A 20,263-nucleotide genomic window follows, 5' to 3' on the forward strand; every position below is an offset into this window, starting at 1 on the left:
CTCTGTGTTCAGTTTCCTCATCTGTAAAATGGTGATAATAAGAGAACCAACCTCACTTGGCTGCTTCTGTGAGGATTAAATGAGTTAGTACATATAGAGTACATACATAGTATAAATATACACATGTGCCTGGCATATAATTGGTGTTACAGTATTATAATCAACTATTGTTAATACAGTTTAACAATGGGAGGGGTTCTAAATAACTTGGAATTTTTTTTAAGTTTACTTATTCATTTTGAGAGAGAGCAAGAGTGAGGGTGTGCTAGTAGTAGAGGGGCAGACAGAGAGAGGTAGAGAGATAATCCCAAGCAGGTTCTGCATTGCTACAAGCTAGCAGATCATGACCTGAGCTGAAATCAGGAGTCAGACGCTTAATCTACTGACCCACCCAGGCGCCACTAAAGAACTTGGAAGTTTAAGAAGAGGGTGAAAGGCTTTGTTGACAATAACACCAGATGTCAAGAAACTGCATTGATTCCACACCACCTGTTTAACTTCACGTTGCTACAGCTGCTTAGAAGCATATCTATGAAAAATCTCAATTGCAAATATCACTTGAGTTATACCCAAGAGGGTATAAGGACTCTAAGAGGAGACCTTTCCAGATTTGCTGGCCCACCATGATTTTCCTCCTTCCCACCATGATGTATCCCACAACATACTTGACTGGGAAGGACTTACCCTGTTCCCACTGGGCCCCACACAAACCTGAGGATATGGTGGTAAGATCAGTTTTCTTGAGCATGAAGCCATTTGACTGGGTTTGTATATCACTTCCTGCCTCTTCCTTTCTAGACACCCTTAGTAATTGGTAAATTACTCTTTATTTAATATGACTATGCTTAATGTCTTCCAGTCCCAGCAGTGTCCAGAGATTTTAAAGGACACATTCTTCAAGGGATTTGTCATTACAGGGGCAATGGAAATAAAAGAGAAGGAATGCACAGGGGAGGCAAGTTTCCAGAGCATTTTATTATGGGTACAGCCACTTCCCATCCCTTGTCCTCTGAAGAGATATGGTCGCCCTTGGGAGCAAAAAGGGGCCTTGGGCATGGTGTCAGAGGATCTGATTTCAGATATGGAGCTGATCTCTTAAAGGTCATGTGGCCTTGGCACTGTCTGAAAAGTAGGAGGTGGGGTCAGATGAGCTCTGAGGTCCCATTTAGCCCTAATACTCATCATAATCAGTAACTGACTAGTGACTTTTCCAGGTGCTGTTCAAAGAACTATATGCATTAATTCATTTACTACTCACAGCTAAACTCTGAGGTATTATTATCCCCATATGAAGCATGAGGAAACTGAGGCACAGTAAGATCAGATCCTGGCCCAAGGCCTCATGCTCATGAGTGGAGGCTCCATAATTGAACCTGAGACTAAGTAAATTAATGAATGAATGAGACCCAGGTCGCCAGGCCAGCCTTTCAATCACCATGTCTTCACTTATGTCTTAGGAATCTTTCCTTTTCTTTAGTCATCATTGCCCCACCCCACCTCCTCTTTTTAAGCACTTCTGGTGACATCTTTTCACTACTCACCTCTTCTTTCTGTCTCCCACATTCATACCTTCCTGTTCCTCTTGTTGCTAATTTCCAACTCGTTTCCCTCACCCTCAACTTGACTTGCCGTTCCCTTTCTCGCCAGCGGATCTCAGGCTCCCAGCTCTCCCCCAGCCTCCAGTATTTTGGGCAGTCACTGAGTGGGGGTCAGGACCTTACCCTGGATGGACTGGTGGACCTGGCTGTGGGGGCCCAGGGGCAGGTGGTGTTGCTAAGGTGAGAAAGCCTTTCCCAGACACTTCCAGATGGTATCCTAAGTCCACGTAGGACTCCAGCCTCCCAATCCCCATCCCACGTTGTCTTCCTGGGATCAAGGGCCTGCCATCAGCTCAGTTTTCCACTCATAGGACCAGACCTGTGCTCAGGGTGTGGATGAATATCCAATTCACATCTGCAGAGATTGCCAGGTCTGTGTTTGAATGTCGGGAAGAGACAGCCTCTGTCAAGGCACTGGGTGATGCCAACGTCTGCCTTCGTATTTATGAAAGTCCCAAGAATCGGCTGGGTGAGTCCTCTCCTCTTTGACCCAAGATACCCTGACACTTGGAATCCCTCAGCTCAGGACTCCTGTCTCCTACCTTGAACCTTGTCCACCTGAGGCATTTCTGGCTCTCTCATCTCTCCTTATCCCCTCCTTTCCCCTGCAGGTGACCTCCAAAGCTCTGTGACCTTTGACCTGACCCTCGACCCTGGCCGCCAGAATCCCCGTGCCATCTTTGAGGAGACAAAAGCCCGGAATCTGACTCATATCCGAGTCCTTGGGCTGAGACAGTACTGTGAGACCGTGAGGTTGCTCCTCCTAGTAAGGGGACTTTGAAGTCCTGGGGATGGCAGAGATTCTGAGGCTGGCAGTGGGCTGGGCAGGGAAAGAACAGAGTGTGTTCTGATTCTCACTGTGGTTCAGCCCCAGCACAGCACCTGGCATACAGGAGGTGCATAACATTGTTAGCTGAATGAGTGAGTGAGCAAACGAATAAATGGATGGGTCACCTGTAATTGCTGAGGCTATATAGCTGGATTTTAGGATAGAACCACTGGTTTAGAGAGCTATGGGTTGATGTACTGGGATTCTTTTAGGAACTGCTTCTCTGAGACAGGCCTTGTCTGAGGCACTGGGGACACAGCATGATCATGGGAAACTCTAGGGGAAGGCCAAAAGCAATCAAGTTCCTAGATAATAGATGTCAGATAGTGATGAATGCTATGAAGAAAGATAAAGTCGGGGCACCTGGGTGGCTCAGTCGGTTGAGCATCTGACTTCAGCTCAGGTCATGATCTTGTGGTTCATAAGTTCGAGCCCTGTGTCAGGCTCTGTGCTGACAGCTCAGAGCCTAGAGCCTGCTTTGGATGCTGTGTCTCCCTCTCTCTGCCCCTCTCCCACTTGCTCTCTCTCTCTCTCTTTCAAAAAAAAAAAAAAGAGAATAAACATTTAAAAATTAAAAAAAAGGATAAAGTCAAGGAGGAGAGCAGAGAAGGTATTGGGAAGACCTCTTGAGCAGGTAGAGTTTGGGAAGATCCTGAATAGAATGAATGAGCTGTGTAGGAGGCTGGGGGTAAGGAATTCAAGGCAGAAAATAGGCAAAGCAGAGGTTCTGCATGGTGGAATTATAGTCATTGCACACAAATTTTACATTTTACAGATGAGGGAACAGGACACAGCTAGTGACTGTGAGGATGCATTCTTTAGCCACTGCTGTTTTCAATGTCCATTCTCTAGGCCTGTGTGGAGGACTCAGTGACCCCCATCACCTTGCGTCTCAACTTCTCTCTGGTGGGCAAACCTATCCCTTCCTTTGGAAACCTCCAGCCTGTCTTGGCTGTGGATGCTCAGCGATACTTCGTGGCCTCTGTGAGTCCTGGTACTGGAATCTTCCAGAAAGGAGTGGAGGGTGTGGACTCCAGAACTTGGGGAAAACCTCATTTGCCTTCCCTTTCAGCTTCCCTTTGAGAAGAATTGTGGAACTGACCATGTCTGTCAGGATGACCTTGGCATCTCCTTTGACTTCTCAGGGTGAGCTACCACTCCTTAGACCTGCCCTGGTTCCCCAACCCCTCTTCTTGAACCTGGAGCTCCTGCTCTGGCTCTCCCTAACATTTCTACCCTGTGCTCAGAAACAGACAACCTGTACCCCATTTCTTCCCTACTTCCTCACTCTGTGTTTTATCCCCAGACCATTTCTAGCCCCAGTCCCAGAATTATCTCCTGCCCTCTACCCCAACAACTAGCTTGAAGACTCTGGTGGTGGGGAGTACCCTGGAGCTGAATATGAAAGTGACAGTGTGGAATGATGGTGAAGACTCCTATGGAACCACAATCACCTTCTTCTACCCTCCAGGGCTGTCTTATCGTCGTGTGGCAGGGAGCCAGGTATCTGGGGAAGAAAGCAGCTGATGGCTGGGGGTCAGCAGAGACTCCTGTGCTTGGTTTAGAGCTCAGGCAGGTGCCACCATTGCTTAGCAGCCTCTTGTAAGCCAAGAGGACTGGGGTGATCATAGTTGGATGAATATGGTTATATTGCTGGAGCTTGCCTTGGCTCATGCTGTGTTCAACTCTGGGTATTGTATTTTAGAGATACTATCAGAAATTAATTCCCACAAGGCTGCAAATGTGGAGAGAAAGGGGACCCTGCCTTAAATTTCTTTGTTTTCCACACCATATAAGTATTCCTCTTTAAATAAAACATCTTGGCCCTCAAATAGTTTAAAACACTGTTCTGTAGAAGAAAGAGTTGAATTTATTGGTTTCTATAGATCAGGGCTTTGGATACTTTGGTAATCAAACCTCAGTCTGTATGCCTAGTGCACAGCAAAGCCAGTCACTGAGACATTGAATACGCAGCATGGGAAGGGTTTATTCGAGAGGCAGCCCAACCAGGAGATGGGAAATCCAGCCTCAAATCCACCTTCTCCAAGGGGGAGAGTCAGAGATTTTTAAGGCAACAAACAAAAAAAGAGTCTGGCTATAGGGGAGAGGAGCTACATGACTTCAAAATCAGATAAAGGAAATTAATAAGTAGGGGAAGGTTGAAGTCATTTTGTCATCTGTGCCTGCGAGAAGCTTCTACATATGTTTTCATGCAATCCACAACCAGAGATTGGTGTCCATAATATGATCTGAGAGTAGGGTTTTAGGCCCTTCTATGTCAAAAGTTCATACATTGGACATATGTGCATTCTCAGAGACAGTCAGTGGTCATGACTGGTTCTGGTCAGTTTCTTTTTCTTTTTAAACCTTTTATTTATTAATTAAAAAAATTTAAATGTTTATTTATTTATTTTTATTATTTATTTTTTATTAAATATAATTTATTGTCAAATTGGTTTCCATACAACACCCAGTGCTCATCCCAACAGGTGCCCTCCTTAATGCCCATCACCCACTTTCCCCTCTCCCCCAACCCCCATCAACCCTCAGTTTGTTCTCAGTATTTAAGAGGCTCTTATGGTTTGCCTCCCTCCCTCTCTGTAACTTTCTTTCCCCTTCCCCTCCCCCATGGCCTTCTGTTAAGTTTCTCAGGATCCACATATGAGTGAAAACATATGGTATCTGTCTTTCTCTGACTGACTTATTTCACTTAGCATAATACCCTTCAGTTCCATCCACGTTGCTGCAAATGGCCAGATTTCATTCTTTCTCAATGCCAAGCAGCATTCCATTGTACATATAAACCACATCTTCTTTATCCATCCGTCACTTGATGGGCATTTAGGATCTTTCCATAATTTGGCTATTGTTTCCATAATTTGGCTATATAGCACCCATAAGAGCTGCTATACGGGTACATGTGCCCCTATGCATCAGCGCTCCTGTTTCCTTTGGATAAATTCCTAGTAGTTCTGTTCCTGGGTTGTAGGGCAGTTCTATTTTTAATTTTTTGAGGAACCTCCACACTGTTTTCCAGAGTGGCTGCACCAGTTTGCATTCCCACCAACAGTACAAGAGGGTTCCCGTTTCTCCACATCCTCGCCAGCATCTGTTGTTTCCTGAGTTGTTAATTTTAGCCACTCTGACCAGTGTGAGGTGGTATCTCAGTGTGGTTTTGATTTGTATTTCCCTGATGATGAGTGTGTTGAGCATCTTTTCATGTGTCTTTTTGCCATCTGGATGTCTTCTATGGAAAAGTCTCTATTCATGTCTTCTGCCCATTTCTTGATTGGATTATTTATTTTTTGGGTGTTGAATTTGGTAAGTTCTTTACAGATTTTGGATGCTAAGTCCTTATCTGGTATGTCATTTGCAAATATCTTTTCCCATTCTGTCAGTTGCCTTTTAGTTTGGTTGATTGTTTCCTTTGCAGTGCAGAGCTATTTATCTTGATGAGGTCCCAATACTTCACTTTTGCTTTTAATTCTCTTGCCTTTGGAGATGTGTCAAGCAAGAAATTACTGCGGCTGAGGTCAAAGAGGTTGTTGCCTGTTTTCTCCTCTAGAGTTTTGATAGTTTCCTGTCTCACATTTAGGTCTTTCATTCATTTTGAGTTTATTTTTGTGTATGGTGTAAGAAAGTGGTCCAGTTTCATTCTTCTGCATGTTGCTTGCTGTCCAGTTCTTCCAGCACCATTTGTTAAAGATACTATCTTTTTTCCATTGGATACTCTTTCCCGCTTTGTCAAAAATTAGTTGGCCATACATTTATGGGTCCAATTCTGGGGTCTCTATTTATTCCATTGGTCTATGTGTCTGTTTTTTGTGCCAGTACCATACTGTCTTGATGATTACAGCTTTGTAGTAGAGCCTAAGTCTGGGATTGTGATGCCCCCGCTTTGGTTTTCTTTTTCAACATTACTTTGGCTATTTAGGGTCTTTTCTGATTCCATACAAATTTTGGGATTGTTTGTTCTAGCTTTGAGAAGAATGCTGGTGCAATTTTGATTGGGACTGCAGTGAATGTGTAGATAGCTTTGGTTGTATTGACAGTTTAACAATATTTATTCTTCCAATCCATGAGCACGGAATGTTTTTCCATTTCTTTGTGTCTTCTTCAACTTCCTTCATAAGTTTTCTATAGTTTTCAGCATACAGATCTTTTACATCTTTGGTTACATTTATTCCTAGGTATTTTATGGTTCTTGGTGCAATTGTAAGTGGGATCGAAGTCTTGATTTCTCTTTCTGTTGCTTCATTATTGGTGTATAGAAATGCAACAGACTTCTGTACATTGATTTTGTACCCTGTGACTTTGCTGAATTAATGTATCAGTTCTAGCAGCTTTTTGGTGGAGTCTTTCCGGTTTTCCATGTGGAATATCAAGTCATCTGCGAAAAGTGAAAGCTCAACTTCTTTGCCAATTTTGATGCTTTCTATTTCATTTTGTCATCTGATAGGTGATGCTAGGACTTCCAACACTATGTTAAACAACAGTGGTGAGAGTAGACATCCTTGTCCTGTTCCTGATCTCAGGGGGAAAGGTCTCAGTTTTTCCCCATTGAGGATGATATTAGCTGTGGGCTTTTCATATATGGCTTTTATGATGTTCCGGTATGTTCTTTCTATCCCGACTTTCTTGAGAGTTTTTTTTATTAAGAAAGGATGCTGTAATTTGTCAAATGCTTTTTCTGCATCTGTTGACAGGATCATATGGTTCTTAGCCTTTCTTTAATTAATGTGATGTATCACATTGATTGCTTTGCAAATATTGAACCAGCCCTGCATCCCAGGAATGAATCCCACTTGATCATGGTGAATAATTGTTTTTATATGCTGTTGAATTCGATTTGCTAGTATCTTGTTGAGAATTTTTGCATCCATATTCATCAGGGATATTGGCCTGTAGTTCTCCTTTTTTGTGGGGTCTCTGGTTTGGGAATCAGTGTAATGCTGGCTTCATGGAATGAGTCCAGAACTTTTCCTTCCATTTCTATTTTTGGAACAGCTTGAGAAGGATAGGTATTAAGTCTGATTTAAATGTCTGGTAGAATTCCACTGGGAAGCCATCTGGCCCAGGACTCTTGTTTGTTGGGGCATTTTTGATGACTGATTCAATTTCTTCGCTGGTTATGGGTCTGTTCAAGCTTTCTATTTCCTCCTATTGAGTTTTGGAAGCGTGTGGTTGTTTAGGAATTTGTCCATTTCTTCCAGGTTGTCCAGTTTATTGGCATATAATTTTTCATAGTATTCTCTGATAACTGCTTGTATTTCTGAGGGATTGGTTGTGATAAATCCATTTTCATTCGTGATTTTATCTATTTGGGTCCTCTCTCTTTTCTTTTTAAGAAGTCTGGCTAGGGGTTTATCAATTTTACTTATTTTTTCAAAAAATCAGCTCTTAGTTTCATTGATCTGTTCTACTGGTTTTTTGTTTTTTTTTTTAATTCTATATTGTTTATTTCTGCTCTGATCTTTATTATTTCTCTTTTTCTCCTGGCCTTGGGGTTTCTTTGTTGTTCTGCTTCTAGTTCCTTTAAGTTTGCTGTTAGATTTTGTATTTGGGATTTTTCTTGTTTTTTGAGATAGGCCTGGACTGCAATGTGTTTTCCCCTTAAGACAACCTTTACTGCATCCCAAATGGTTTTGACTGTCGTGTTTTCATTTTCATTTGTTTCCATAAATTTTTAAATTTCTTCTTTAATTGCCTGGTTGACCCATTCATTCTTTAGTAGGATGTTCTTTAACCTCCACGCATTTGGAGGTTTTCCAAACTTTTTCCTGTGGTTGATTTCAAGTTTCATGGCATTGTGATCTGAAAATGTTCATGGTATGATCTAAATTCTTTTATATTTATTGATGGATGTTTTGTGACCCAGTATATGATCTATCTTGGAGAACATTCCATGTGCACTCGAGAAGAATGTGTATTCTGCTGCTTTTGGATGAAAAGTTCTGAAAATATCTGTCAAGTCCATCTGGTCCAGTATATCATTCAGGGCCATTGTTTCTTTATTGATCTTCTGCCTATATGATCTGTCCATTGTTGTAAGTGGAATATTAAAGTCACCTGCAATTACCATATTCTTATAACAAGATTGCTTATGTTTGTGATTGTTTTATATATTTGGGAGCTCTCAAATTGGGCGCATAAACATTTATAATTGTTAGCTCTTCTTGATGGATAGACCCTGTAATTATGACATAATGCCCTTCTTCATTTCTTGTTACAGCCTTTAGTTTAAAATCTAGTTTGTCTGATACAAGTATGGCTACTCCAGTTTTCTTTTGACTTACAGTAGCATGATAGATGGTTCTCCATCCCCTCACTTTCAATCTGAAGGTGTCCTCAGGTCTAAAGGTAGACAGAAAATTGATGGGTCTTTTTTTTTTTTAATCCATTCTGATACCCTATGTCTTTTGATTGGAGCATTTAGTCCATTTACATTCAGTGTTATTATTGAAAGATGTGGATTTAATGTTAATTTGTTATCTGTAGGTTTCATCTTTTTGGTGATGTCTCTGGTCCTTTGTAGTCTTTGCAACATTCCTCACAGAGTCCCCTTTAAGATCTCTTGCTTTTAGAATTCTCTCTTTATCTTTTCATTTTGACAGTTTCACTATGATATGTTATGCAGAAGATCGATTCCTGTTGCATCTGAAGGGAGCTTTCTGTGCCTCCTGGATTTCAATGTTTGTTTCTTTCCCCAGATTGGGGAAGTTCTCAGCTATGATTTGTTCAAATTGCTCCTATCTCTCTCCCTTCTTATCCTGAAACTCCTATGATATGGATATTATTCCATTTCATTGAATCACTTAGTTCTCTAATTCTCCCCTTATGGTCGAGAATTTTTTTTTATCTCTCTTTTTCTCAGCTTCATCTTTTTCCATAATTGTATCCTCTATTTCACCTAATCTCCCCTCTGCCTCTTCAGTGTTCAGTGTCAGCACCTTTAGTTTATTTTGCACCTCATTTACAGCATTTTTAAATTCATCATGACTATTTTTTAGTTCCTTGATCTCTGCAGCAATAGATTCTCTGCTGTCTTCTATGTTTTTTTTTCAAGCCCAGTGATTAATCTTATGACTATTATTCTAAATTCTTGTTCAGTTATATTGTTTATATCTGTTGTGATCAATTCTTTAGCTGTCATTTCTTCCTGGAATTTATTTTGAGGAGAATCCTTCTGTTTCATCATTTTGGCTAGTTTTCTGTCCCTTCTGTGTTTTAGAAACTTTTGTGTCCTGCACCTGCGAGCACTACTATACACTGTCCAGGACCTGGACCTTCAGGAGGTGTTTTTTGGAGTGTGTTATGTACTCTCTGTTGTTGTGACTCTAGCTTCTTTATTTCCCTCCTCATAGTGATGTTTTGGACTCTGTACCAGGTGTGCTTTGATTTGTTCATTAAAGTAACCCTGGAAAAAAAATTTTTAAAAAAGGGGGTGGTGGGAGTGGTGGAACAGGCCTTATCCCATACAAAGAGAAAAATGACCGTGGAAGGGAAAAAGAAAAGAAAAGAAAATTGACCAGGCAGAGAACTATGTGGCTTAATTCAGAGAGAGAGTGAGAGAGAGAGAGAGAAAGAGAGAGGGGAAAATAAAGAGGGAGATATAGAACAGGTATAAAGAAAATAGATTAAATATGTCTGCTTAAACAAACCAACAACCTGAATACCCAGACTAGGGAAGGGAAGAAATAAGGAGAAAAGGAAGAAAAAATATATAAACTAAGAATTGTCCAAGAATTAAATTTGGAAAGGCAAAACCTCTGGGTGCCTTGGAACCGGTGGCAGCGCTCATCTGGAAGAGGGGGTGCCTGGTTGGTCAATGTCAATCTCTGGTAGATATGTAGTTATCTGGTGTTGAAGGGTATGGTTTGGTGTAGGTGAGTCCCGCCTCCACTGTGGGCCTGCTGTCCCTTCTCTGAAGCCCCACCTTGTTGGTGATGGGGAGAAAAATGGTGACACCCCAGTCTCTCCTCCCCAGACCAGGTGTTCCAAACCACTCTGCTCAGGTAGTCCTCGCAGCACTGTGTGGGCACAAGCAGGCCTATTTTTTTTCTTTGCTCCACTGACTCGACTCCTATGCCTCCCTAGTGCTCAGCTGGGATTCAAACCCTGATGTCTTAAAGGGTCCCACTCTGTGCACCTCAGTTCCGGGAGAAGTGCCGCTCCACCCCACCGATAAATGGTTTCTGGCTGGTGGGCACAGGCAGGGTGCTTTTTCCTTTGAATGGCTGTATACATTCTTCCCACAGCACATGAGGGAGGGGATTGCTTTCTCCCACTGTGGACTGTGTCGCTGAACTAGTTACTGAGCCCTGGGTGGGCTCCCCTCCTTTCCAGGTGTGAGAACAGGGCAGCTGACTCCAGTCCAGAGAAAGCCTCGAAGTTAGAAATTGGATATTTCTTTTTTTTTTTTTTTTGATCTCAGGTCTGTGGTTTCTCTCTTGTCCAAATATAGTCTTACACTTCCACAGCCTCTCTTTCTCTCCCCTTTGTCTCTCCACAGAAGGGGATCCCTCCCCTTCATGCCTATGCCACCCATTTTATCTCTCCCAGTTCACAATCATACACCTATGGCCCACCAGTTTGTCCTTGTGGGCCCCTGGAGATGTCTCTGTCACTCTGTGGCCCGGACTCTTGGAATTCAAAGTCCTTTGGCCTCAACACTGCTGTGTTTGAGGGACTAGGAAGCTTTGGGTCCCCCTACCTCTCTGCCATGTGTATTCCCTGGTTCTGGTCAGTTTCTTAGTGAAGGCTTGAGTCTCTGCAGGACAACTAAATCAACCTTCTGTTATCATGGCATCAGGCAAGACTGTTATCTACAGAGACATGGTGGCAGGCTGCATTCTGAGAACAAGCAGATTTGGGTAAAAAGTTGCAGTTGCACTTATTAGTCCTGTTAACTCTTTGGTTACTGGTTTCCATGCCCACTGTCTTTTGATTATTCCTCATTCTTGAGGGAACTGGGATGATGACTACTCTAGCTACTTCCTGCTGAAATAGTGTGTAGATCAGGGTTAGAGGAATGGAAACTTTTCGCACTTATTTGGAAATATCCTTTGTTCCATGTTGTAAGCTAACATTTTGCATTACCAAAATTTTTGTACTTTGGTTAATAATTTTTGTACATTTTATACCACATTTTATGATTAAGTAGCAAAGGAGAAGTAGGAATATGAATAATCCTAGGGAAATTGATCTAATTTCTTGGAGGATCCAAGAAAATAACCTGGAAAACGAGTCCAAATCTGAGTCTGGGACATTAGGGGAGACTTGTTGTAACCAAGTAGCTTGTTGTCTTATTTTGTAAATACAAGCTTCAATTTCTGAGGAAGTGCTAATATATATGCTGCATGATGAATTAGCTTTTACACAAACACCTCCTTGCTCTGCTAAAATATAATCTAAATTATGTTATATAAAACTATTATATATTATATTATATAAAATTATATATTTTACAAATTATATTAATATTAAATTATATTATATAAAACTATTCCTGCCCAAGGCCTTTTGTTGGGCCGCTATGGCTTGGGAAGTTTTATTTTATTTAATAATTCCTAAAGTTACGGAAGAATTTCTTATCATATGTTCATGTGATGTCATTTCAACACCTTGGCAATAATGGTCTCCCAAACATGTACCAAATTCCATCTTCCTGACTTCTGGGAAAATAATCAGAATATTTTGTGATTTCTCTCTTTAACCTGTAGAACAGTTGAGAGGACTTGTCAAATGTCTGCTTTTATTAGAATTATATATGAAAAAAGGGGTGACCAAATGTCCTAGGAGACAAGTACCTCCCATGTGCTAGCCACATAAACATTCATATTGCCAAGGGAAGTGTTGATATCCACAAACAAAAATGTAACCTGGGGTTCACATAGCACTTCTCTTAGTTTATTGGGGTCAATACTTTCATTTTGCAGAATCGTTGTATTATTTGAAACCAAGAACAAGTATAGTTAAGTTTGGTGTAATTGGTAAGAGAGTAACACAGAAGGGTGTGGGGGTCCTATGTTGTCAAGTTCTTTTAGTTTTCAGTATTGTACAGAGAGGAGCAGGACAAGATGAGTAACTTTTTTTTTTTCAATTTTTAAAAGTTTATTTGTTTTTGTTTTAAGTACACATTTTATTTTATTATTGTTTTTTTAAATATAATTTATCATCAAATTGGCTAACATACAGTGTGTACAGTGTGCTCTTGGTTTTGGGGGTAAATTCCAGTGGTTCATCATTTACACACAACACTCAGTGCTCAAGATGAGTAACTTTTAAAACAGCATGTTTCTCAAAAATCTCTAAAAGGTGATGAAAGGAAAAAGGGTCAATTAATTTAACAAGAGGTGAAATTATTAACTGTTATGATTATATTGTAAACAAAAGGAGAAATACAAGCTTCTGGGGTGTATTCCAACCATTGAATGTGAGAGGCCCATATTTTGGGATAGTTGGGAGAAAATTAAAGGATAAGGAAAATGAGGGAGGCCAAGTTGATTAACCTGACTCTAAGCTAATGGAGTGCATTGATTTAGATGTATTGAAAAATTAGGGATCAGAGAAAAGTTGGTTACAGGCATTACTATTGGGTCATTGTGGTTGTACACTGAGTGTGGTTTAGGGTGACATATCCAATAGGTATATGACATTTGAGAAATCCTAATCATGGAGTTATCTTTCCAAACTCGAGAGATTGTAATAGGAAATTACTTAGGAAATGTAACAGGAAAATGCAAATAGAAAATGGAATAACATTCATAGTGTATAAACTATTAATAGGTCATTTGTTACTTATCTATTGGTTTCTTTAGACCAGTTCTCCCAAGTAGCAGTTTCAGGTCCATCTCAGGCTTTCTGGTCCAAGCAGAGTTTTTCCCTATGTTCTTGTTGACAGGACATAGGGAACCAATGGATTCTTGTGGAACCAGCTTGAGTGTGGTAAATCTATGGCTTAATTCCCTTCAGTTTCACTGAAGAATGGTGGTCAACAGTACCTCATAAGGTCCTGTCAACTGAGGTTGGAGTTGATCCTCCAGGTGCTTCTTATTCAAGGTGTTTAATAACACCAAGTCTCCAAGATTCAAGCGGTGTAAGAATACATCTGTGAAATGCATCAACCTGATAGAAGCAAATGTATGTATAGCACTTAGAATATTTCCCAAAGAATCAATGTACCCGATAGTATCCAAATCCCGAACACGAGCCCCACCTGGAACTCCTAAGTCATGAAAAGAATACAGAAAGTGTCTTTCATAAAACATTTCATAGGGGATTAAACCAAGCCTACTTCTAGAAGCCACTCTTACTGAAGCAGGGCAACTGACAAGACCTTTTTTCCCAGTTAAGTTGGTTTCTTGGCAGATTTTTACCAAAGTTTTTTAAGCATATGGTTCATTTTTTTTCCTGTTTTCCCAGAATATTGGTGTCTCTAGGAAGTATGTAGTCTCCATCAAGTGCCCAAGGCATTAGATACTGCTTGTGTGACCTTAGCCACAAATGCTGCTTCATTGTCTCTCTGAATTGTTAGTGGCAATCCAAACCTAGTATTGGTTTTAAAGTGTTTTGAAAACTTCTGAAAACTTCTCTGAATGGCATGAAAAAACCTCAACCCAACTTGTAGAGGTGTCTGTAAATTCTAGCAAATATTGAAAGTTACCTGTTGTTTTCGGCATCATGGTAAAATCTTCCTACCAATTTTCTCCAGGTTTGGTGTCTCTAAGTTCTATATCTTTTAGGACTGGTGGGGGTTCGGTCCTAGGATTTTTTTTTTAGCACAAATGTCACATTTTTCAACTATTTTTGAACAGTTTTCTAAATATTGGGATCCATAATATATGATTGGATCCATTAAAGAGCAGCATTATGTCCATAACAGGTGCTTTGTGAATATCACTAATTATCTCTTCCATAAGATGTTCTAGGTTAAGGTTTATTCCTTATTTATTATATTTCCAGCCAGTTTCAATGCCAGAAATATGTCCAAATATCCATTTCTTAGCTCTTCTTAGGTCTTCAGAGGAAGGTTAGAGTTGGTATTTAGTTAAGTCTATGTCTGGTACTAAAGCTGTTATAGAGGGTTTTTGAAGTCTTTGTATGATCATGCCTGATTGTTACCTTTGGCAAGAAAACAGTCCAATTTCTGGTGTCCTCAGCAGGGGACAATAGCTACCTCCTTGAGTTCCAAAACAGCTTCTAGTACTTGTAAAGTCTCTTTGTCATGTTCAATTTCCCTATTTCCTGAATTTAACAAACCTCTTTCCTTCAAAATGGCTCTGCATGTGCATGGACTGATAAAAAGGTGTATTTAGAATAAGTAAAAATAGTCACTGTCTTGTCATACCTAAATGGAGGGCTCTTATGAGAGCTATGGCTTCAGCTTTCTGAGTGGAGGTACCTGGTGAGAGAGCTTCTACTGATGGGTCATCACTGCATATCCAGCTCTTTATTGTCCGTGATCCATGATATACTGCTCCAGTCCACAAACATCTCAAAGTCTGGATTTTCCAGTGTCAGATCCATAAAATCAGGATGGCTGGAATAAACTTGTTAATTATCTGTATACAGTCATGTATGTGTCCCTCAGTGTTGTTGGAGAGCAATGTGGCTGGGTTCAAGGTGGAGACCGCTTTCTAAGTAACATTGGGGTTGTACAATAGGACAACCTGATATTTGCCTAATCTTCTAGAGGTGAGCCAGTAGCCACCCTTTTGTTCCAGTAGGAAGAGTACGTAAATGTGGAGTATGCAGTGTGGTAGGATACCCCAAAGCAAATTTTTCTACTTGTAATAGATTACAAGTGGCTGTTATTGCTCTCACACACATTGGCCATCCCTTGGTTGTTAGATCTAATTATTTAGAAAAAATAGCAACAGATCTTTTTATGTTGCCCAAATTCTGAGTTAGCACTCCCAAGACTGATCCCCTGACTCTCATGGACAGACAAATCAAAAGGCTTCCTGATATATGGAAGGCTCAAAGCAGGAGCTGTGAGTAGCTTTTCTTTAACAACTTGGAATGCCTAATGACATTCTCCAGTCCAATCAAGAAGTTCATTATTTCTTCCTTTAAGAATTTCATAGAGAGGTTTAGTGATGAATCTTAAGGACGGAGAAAAAACTAAGGGTAGATGGCGGTGGGAGAAAGGGGAAAGTGGGTGATGGGCATGGAGGGGAGCACTTGTTGGGATGAGCACTGGGTGTTGTATGGAAACCAATTTGACAATAAATTATATTTTAAAAAATCAGGAATCCAAATGTGGAAAAATCCAGTGATGCCTAGGAATCCATGCAACTGTCTTTTGGTAGTGAGCACTGTGACCCTTTGCTAATGCTTCCCTTCGGTCTGGAGCAGATTCCTTTGTCCCTTTGACAGTTTGATATTTAACACATGTTTGAGAGATTTGGGACTTTTTCTTTGAGGCTTTATAGACTTGCTAATTCAGGAAGTTTAGGGTCAAAATCATATTTTGGTCTGAGGTTTCTCTAGTCTTGCTTGCAACCAAAATATCAACTACATATTGAAGGAAGGTTCCCCCTTATAATTGGAGGTCCCTTAAGTCTGTGGCTAAGACTTTCCTCAAAATGCAGAGAGAGTTCTTAAAACCTTAGGGAAGGACCATCCAGCAATATTGCTGCTTATTCTTAGTCTCAGGTTCTTTCCAAATGCCAACAGCTTTTGGGAGTCTGAACTGAGAGGGATGTAAGAGAATGCATCTTTTAAATCTAGAAAAGTAAACCATTGAAAGTCTCCGGCAAGGTTGTTAAGAGAGTATATGAATTAGTTACCACCAGGTGGATATCTTCTACAGTTTGGTTAATGGCTCTTAAATTTGTACAGGCAAAATAGGTGTATTGTAGGGGTGCCTGGGTGGCTCAGTTGGTTGAGCATCCAACTCTTGATTTCATCTAAGGTCATGATCTTATGATCGTGGGATAGAGCCCTGTGTTGAGCTCTGCACTGAGTGTGGAGCCTGCTTGGGATTTTCTCTCTTCCTCTCTCTATGCCACTCCTCCACACTCACATGTGCTTGCATGCTCTCTCTCTCTCTCAAAATGAATAAATAAACAGAAAAAAATAGGTGCATTGTATGTGGACTGGCAACAGTGGAGAAGGCCAAATTCTAAGAAGGCAGAGAGGACAGGCTGAATTCCCCCTTTTAGTTTGTTTCTTTAATGGGTACTATCTGAAGTTTGGAATTCCCATCACAAAACTTAATATGTACAAGTGTCCCTGCTTTTGCTTGTCCTGGCTTCCTATCCATCCAAACATCTGATCTTACTTTTCAGATGACTTCTTCAGGCAGCTCTAATAGAACTTCTCTACCTTGATGAAGCTTGTTCTGGTGGTACCTTTATATCTATGGATCCAATAGCAAAATTAACTTTAGCATTCAGTTTAGTTAATAGATCAAAGCCCAGCAAAGGGATGGGACATTCGGGCATATTCAGAAATCTGCGTTTAAGGTGAATTTGTCCCATTTGGCAGTTTAGTGGTTGTGGGAAGGTTTTAGTCAATACTTCTCCCAAAACTCTTGGTACAGCTATAGCAGAGAGAACCCAGAGTACTGAATATGTGGCCCTCACATCAGTAAAAAGTCCATGAGTCTATTTCCCATTGCCATTGTTATTTGGGGTTCCTTGTGGTATATGATGATAGGCTTTACAAGATTTAAAGGAACCCCTGATCCCCTTCATTCTTAGTCACTATCAGCCAGTTAAGGTATCTGGTGGGCATTTTGGGACTCTGTCCCCTTAAGAGAACTCATGAGCCTAAGGCATTCTCTTTTCCAATGGCCCTCTTCTTTACAATAGGCATATTGACAAGACCCAAATTGGGGCACCTGAATTTCTTATCTGTTGTCGATCTCACCCTCTAGGGGTCCCTGGCCTGGTCTTGGATTTCCTTGAGTTAAGGCCGCAGTTAACAAGGCAACATGCTGTTTCATTTTCTGGTGCTCTTTTATTTCTTGTGCTTGGTCTCTGTTGATACTGTTAAAAACTTCAAAGACAGTTTCAAACAATTGTGAAGGGCATTACCAATGCAGCTTTTGGAGTTTTTTTTTTTTTTTTTTTGAATTTCCAGATACGTTTTGTTTGATAAACATCATATTGATCATCTTAAAAATTTCTGGTGCCTCAGGATCAATATCAGTTTATTTCTGATGTGTCTCAAAAATTCTTTCAGGAAATTCTGAAGGGTTCTCATTCAGTTTTAACTTCTTGACTCTTATTTACACTCCTTTGCTTAGGGACTCCTTTTCTTAATCCAGCTAAAATGCAATCCTGATAGTGTTCAAGCTAACTGCAGTCTCCAACGTTGACACTCCAGTTGGGATCCACAGCAGCAATGGCCATCATGGAATCAGCTCTTAAGGGGTTACTGGGGTTTCAGCATGTAGCTGATTAGCTTCTTCTCTAGCCTTTTCCTGGCCACATGCAGCATTCCTTAGAAGTGAGGAAAGTATTTAACAGATTTTGTACCTCTACCTAAGTGGGTTGTGAGTGGCAAAAATAGATGAAAACAAATTTTCCATCCTCTTGGGGTCATCTCTATAAGTAAGCATATTGTTTTTTCAATTAAACAAATCTGAGGTAGAGAATGGAGAGTGGACCCAAATCATTCTTCCAGCGTCTGAACATCCAATTGGGACCTGTGTTAGCAGATATTGCCATCCTCAGGAATCAGTGATTCCCTGGATGAATTAAACACCCTGCTGCATATGAGAAGGGGAAATCTTTCCAAACTCTGCCCCCCACCCCCGAAGGTAAGGGGACCTGGTTCAGGGTCCCTTTGGTGCTCAAGTTGTTGGAATGGAGCTGCTGTGGAGGGGCAGCTGCTCTGGCACCCCCTTTGGGGGTTTAATTCAATAATCAGTAAATTATCTTCTTTTCTCCAGTTGGATTCAGGCAACACAGATTTTTTAGTGTCACTATGCTGTTGAAGTAAAATTTTACATCTTTTCTGAGCCAGCTTATTCTGATACAAAATCATAAAAGACTGAACAGAAGGTATTTCATCCCATTTACCTTCCCTTTTACAAATATCTAACTGTAAAATGGTATTATAATTTATGAATCCATTAATTAATGGCCATTTTTCTCCAGAATGTAACATATCTTGGCCAAGCAGTGTTGCAAAAAAAGATAATTTTTTCATAGTTTCATAACTAAACACTGCCCAATTTTGGAGAGTATAGCCCAAAGGGCTACATGCAGAAATCAAATAGTCATTTCTCATTTTCTAATTAGAACATGGCTGGTATTATGCAAAGATGCCAAAAGCTGCAGCAACAAACATACCAGATGAAGCTCAGAGAGTACTACTGTGAGCATTTAGTTCCTCACTAAAAGTTGGGGCTTCACCTACTGAACCAAATGGCTTCCTAGTCTCTAGTTTCTCTCTGAAAGTTGGGTCTTCACTGACTGAACCAAAAAGTTTTCTAGTCAACCTTTTCTTTTTATGTTTATTTTATTTTTTTCTTCCAAGATTTCATTTAAATTCAAGTTACTTAATATAGAGCATATAGCGTAATATTGGTTTCAAGAGTAGAATTTAGTGATTCATCACTTACATATAGCACCCTGTGCTCATTCCAACAAGTGTCCTCCTTAATGCCCATTACCCATTTATCCCATCCCCCCCCATCTACTTCCCCTCCAGCAACCCTCAGTTTGTTCTCTATTACTTAAGAGTCTCTTATGGTTTGCCTCCCCCTCTGTCTTTATCTTATTTTATTTTTCCTTCCCTTCCCCTGTGTTCATCTGTTTTGTTCCTTAAGTACCACATATGAGTTAAATCATATGGTATTGTCTTTCTCTGACTGACTTATTTCACTTAGCACCCTAGGAAACTTTTCTTAGTTAAGCAAGAAAAGGAGGCTAAGAGAACCAAACCAAATGCCCCTACCTATTTTGAGGCAACTGAATGAGAATAAGAAATAAGCTCACATGCTATCATACCAAAATACTCTTGAAAAGATGTCTGTCCAAACCAAAAGATGTTTCCTTGCCACAGAGTTAAATTAAACATAGAAAGTCAGTGGTGCCAAGTTGGGGTGGTGCCCCTGGGATGGTCTCGAGAACAAAAGAGCCTAGGACACTTCTTGGACTTATCACCAACCTCCTGTTACTTTTACTGGCTGGAGAGTAGACAAATCATAGGCAGAGTTCTTGGCTGGTTTGCCAAATTTGTAACCAAATCCAAGTCCATACCCTCAATGTGCAGTAAAGCCAATCATTGAGACATTGCATAAGGAAAGGGAGAGTCAGGGATATTTAAAGGCAAATAAAACAAGGTCTGGTTATAGGGGAGAAGAGTGATATGACTTTAGAATCAGATAAAGGAAGTTAATAAGTAGGGGAGGATTGCGGTCATTTTGTTATCTGCACCGTGAGAAGCTTTTGCATAAGCTGTCATGCATGTTACGTATTACCAGAAGATGGTTTTCTTAGCATGATTCAAGAGTGGAGTTTTAGGCCCTTCTATGCCAAAAGTTCACCCCTTGTGCATTTGTGCATGGTCAGAGAGGCAGTCAGTGGTCCTGATCAGTTCTGGCCAGTTTCTTGATGAGGCCTGAGTCTCTGCAAAACACCTAAATCAAGTGTTTTGTTATCATGGTTTTAGGCAAGACTGTTTCTACAGAAACGTGGTGGTAGGCCACATTCTGAGAACAAGCAAATTTGGGTAAAAAGTTGTAGTTGCACATATTAGTCTTGTTAACCATTTGGTTACTGATTTCACTTTTTCTATGAAGGACTAGATGATAAATATTTCAGCTTTGTGGGTCACACAGTGTCTGTCACATCTATTCACCTCTGCTGTTGTAGAA

General features: G+C 40.6%; 1 protein-coding gene across 1 annotated transcript in view; it reads left to right on the forward strand.

Moving 5' to 3' along the window:
- The first annotated feature begins 355 nt into the window (after positions 1–355).
- Positions 356–20,263, forward strand: part of LOC102950028 (integrin alpha-X-like) — a 28,529-nt gene continuing 8,621 nt past the window's right edge. Inside the window, exons 1-6 of the mRNA XM_042971625.1 lie at positions 356–1,778; positions 1,910–2,067; positions 2,210–2,364; positions 3,280–3,411; positions 3,500–3,573; positions 3,789–3,930. Of these exons, the coding sequence (XP_042827559.1) occupies positions 1,396–1,778; positions 1,910–2,067; positions 2,210–2,364; positions 3,280–3,411; positions 3,500–3,573; positions 3,789–3,930 (1,044 nt within the window). The 5' untranslated portion in view covers positions 356–1,395. The remainder of the gene's footprint in view (positions 1,779–1,909; positions 2,068–2,209; positions 2,365–3,279; positions 3,412–3,499; positions 3,574–3,788; positions 3,931–20,263) is intronic.

The sequence above is a fragment of the Panthera tigris genome, chromosome E3 (assembly GCF_018350195.1).
Source record: "Panthera tigris isolate Pti1 chromosome E3, P.tigris_Pti1_mat1.1, whole genome shotgun sequence".
Lineage (NCBI taxonomy): Eukaryota > Metazoa > Chordata > Mammalia > Carnivora > Felidae > Panthera > Panthera tigris.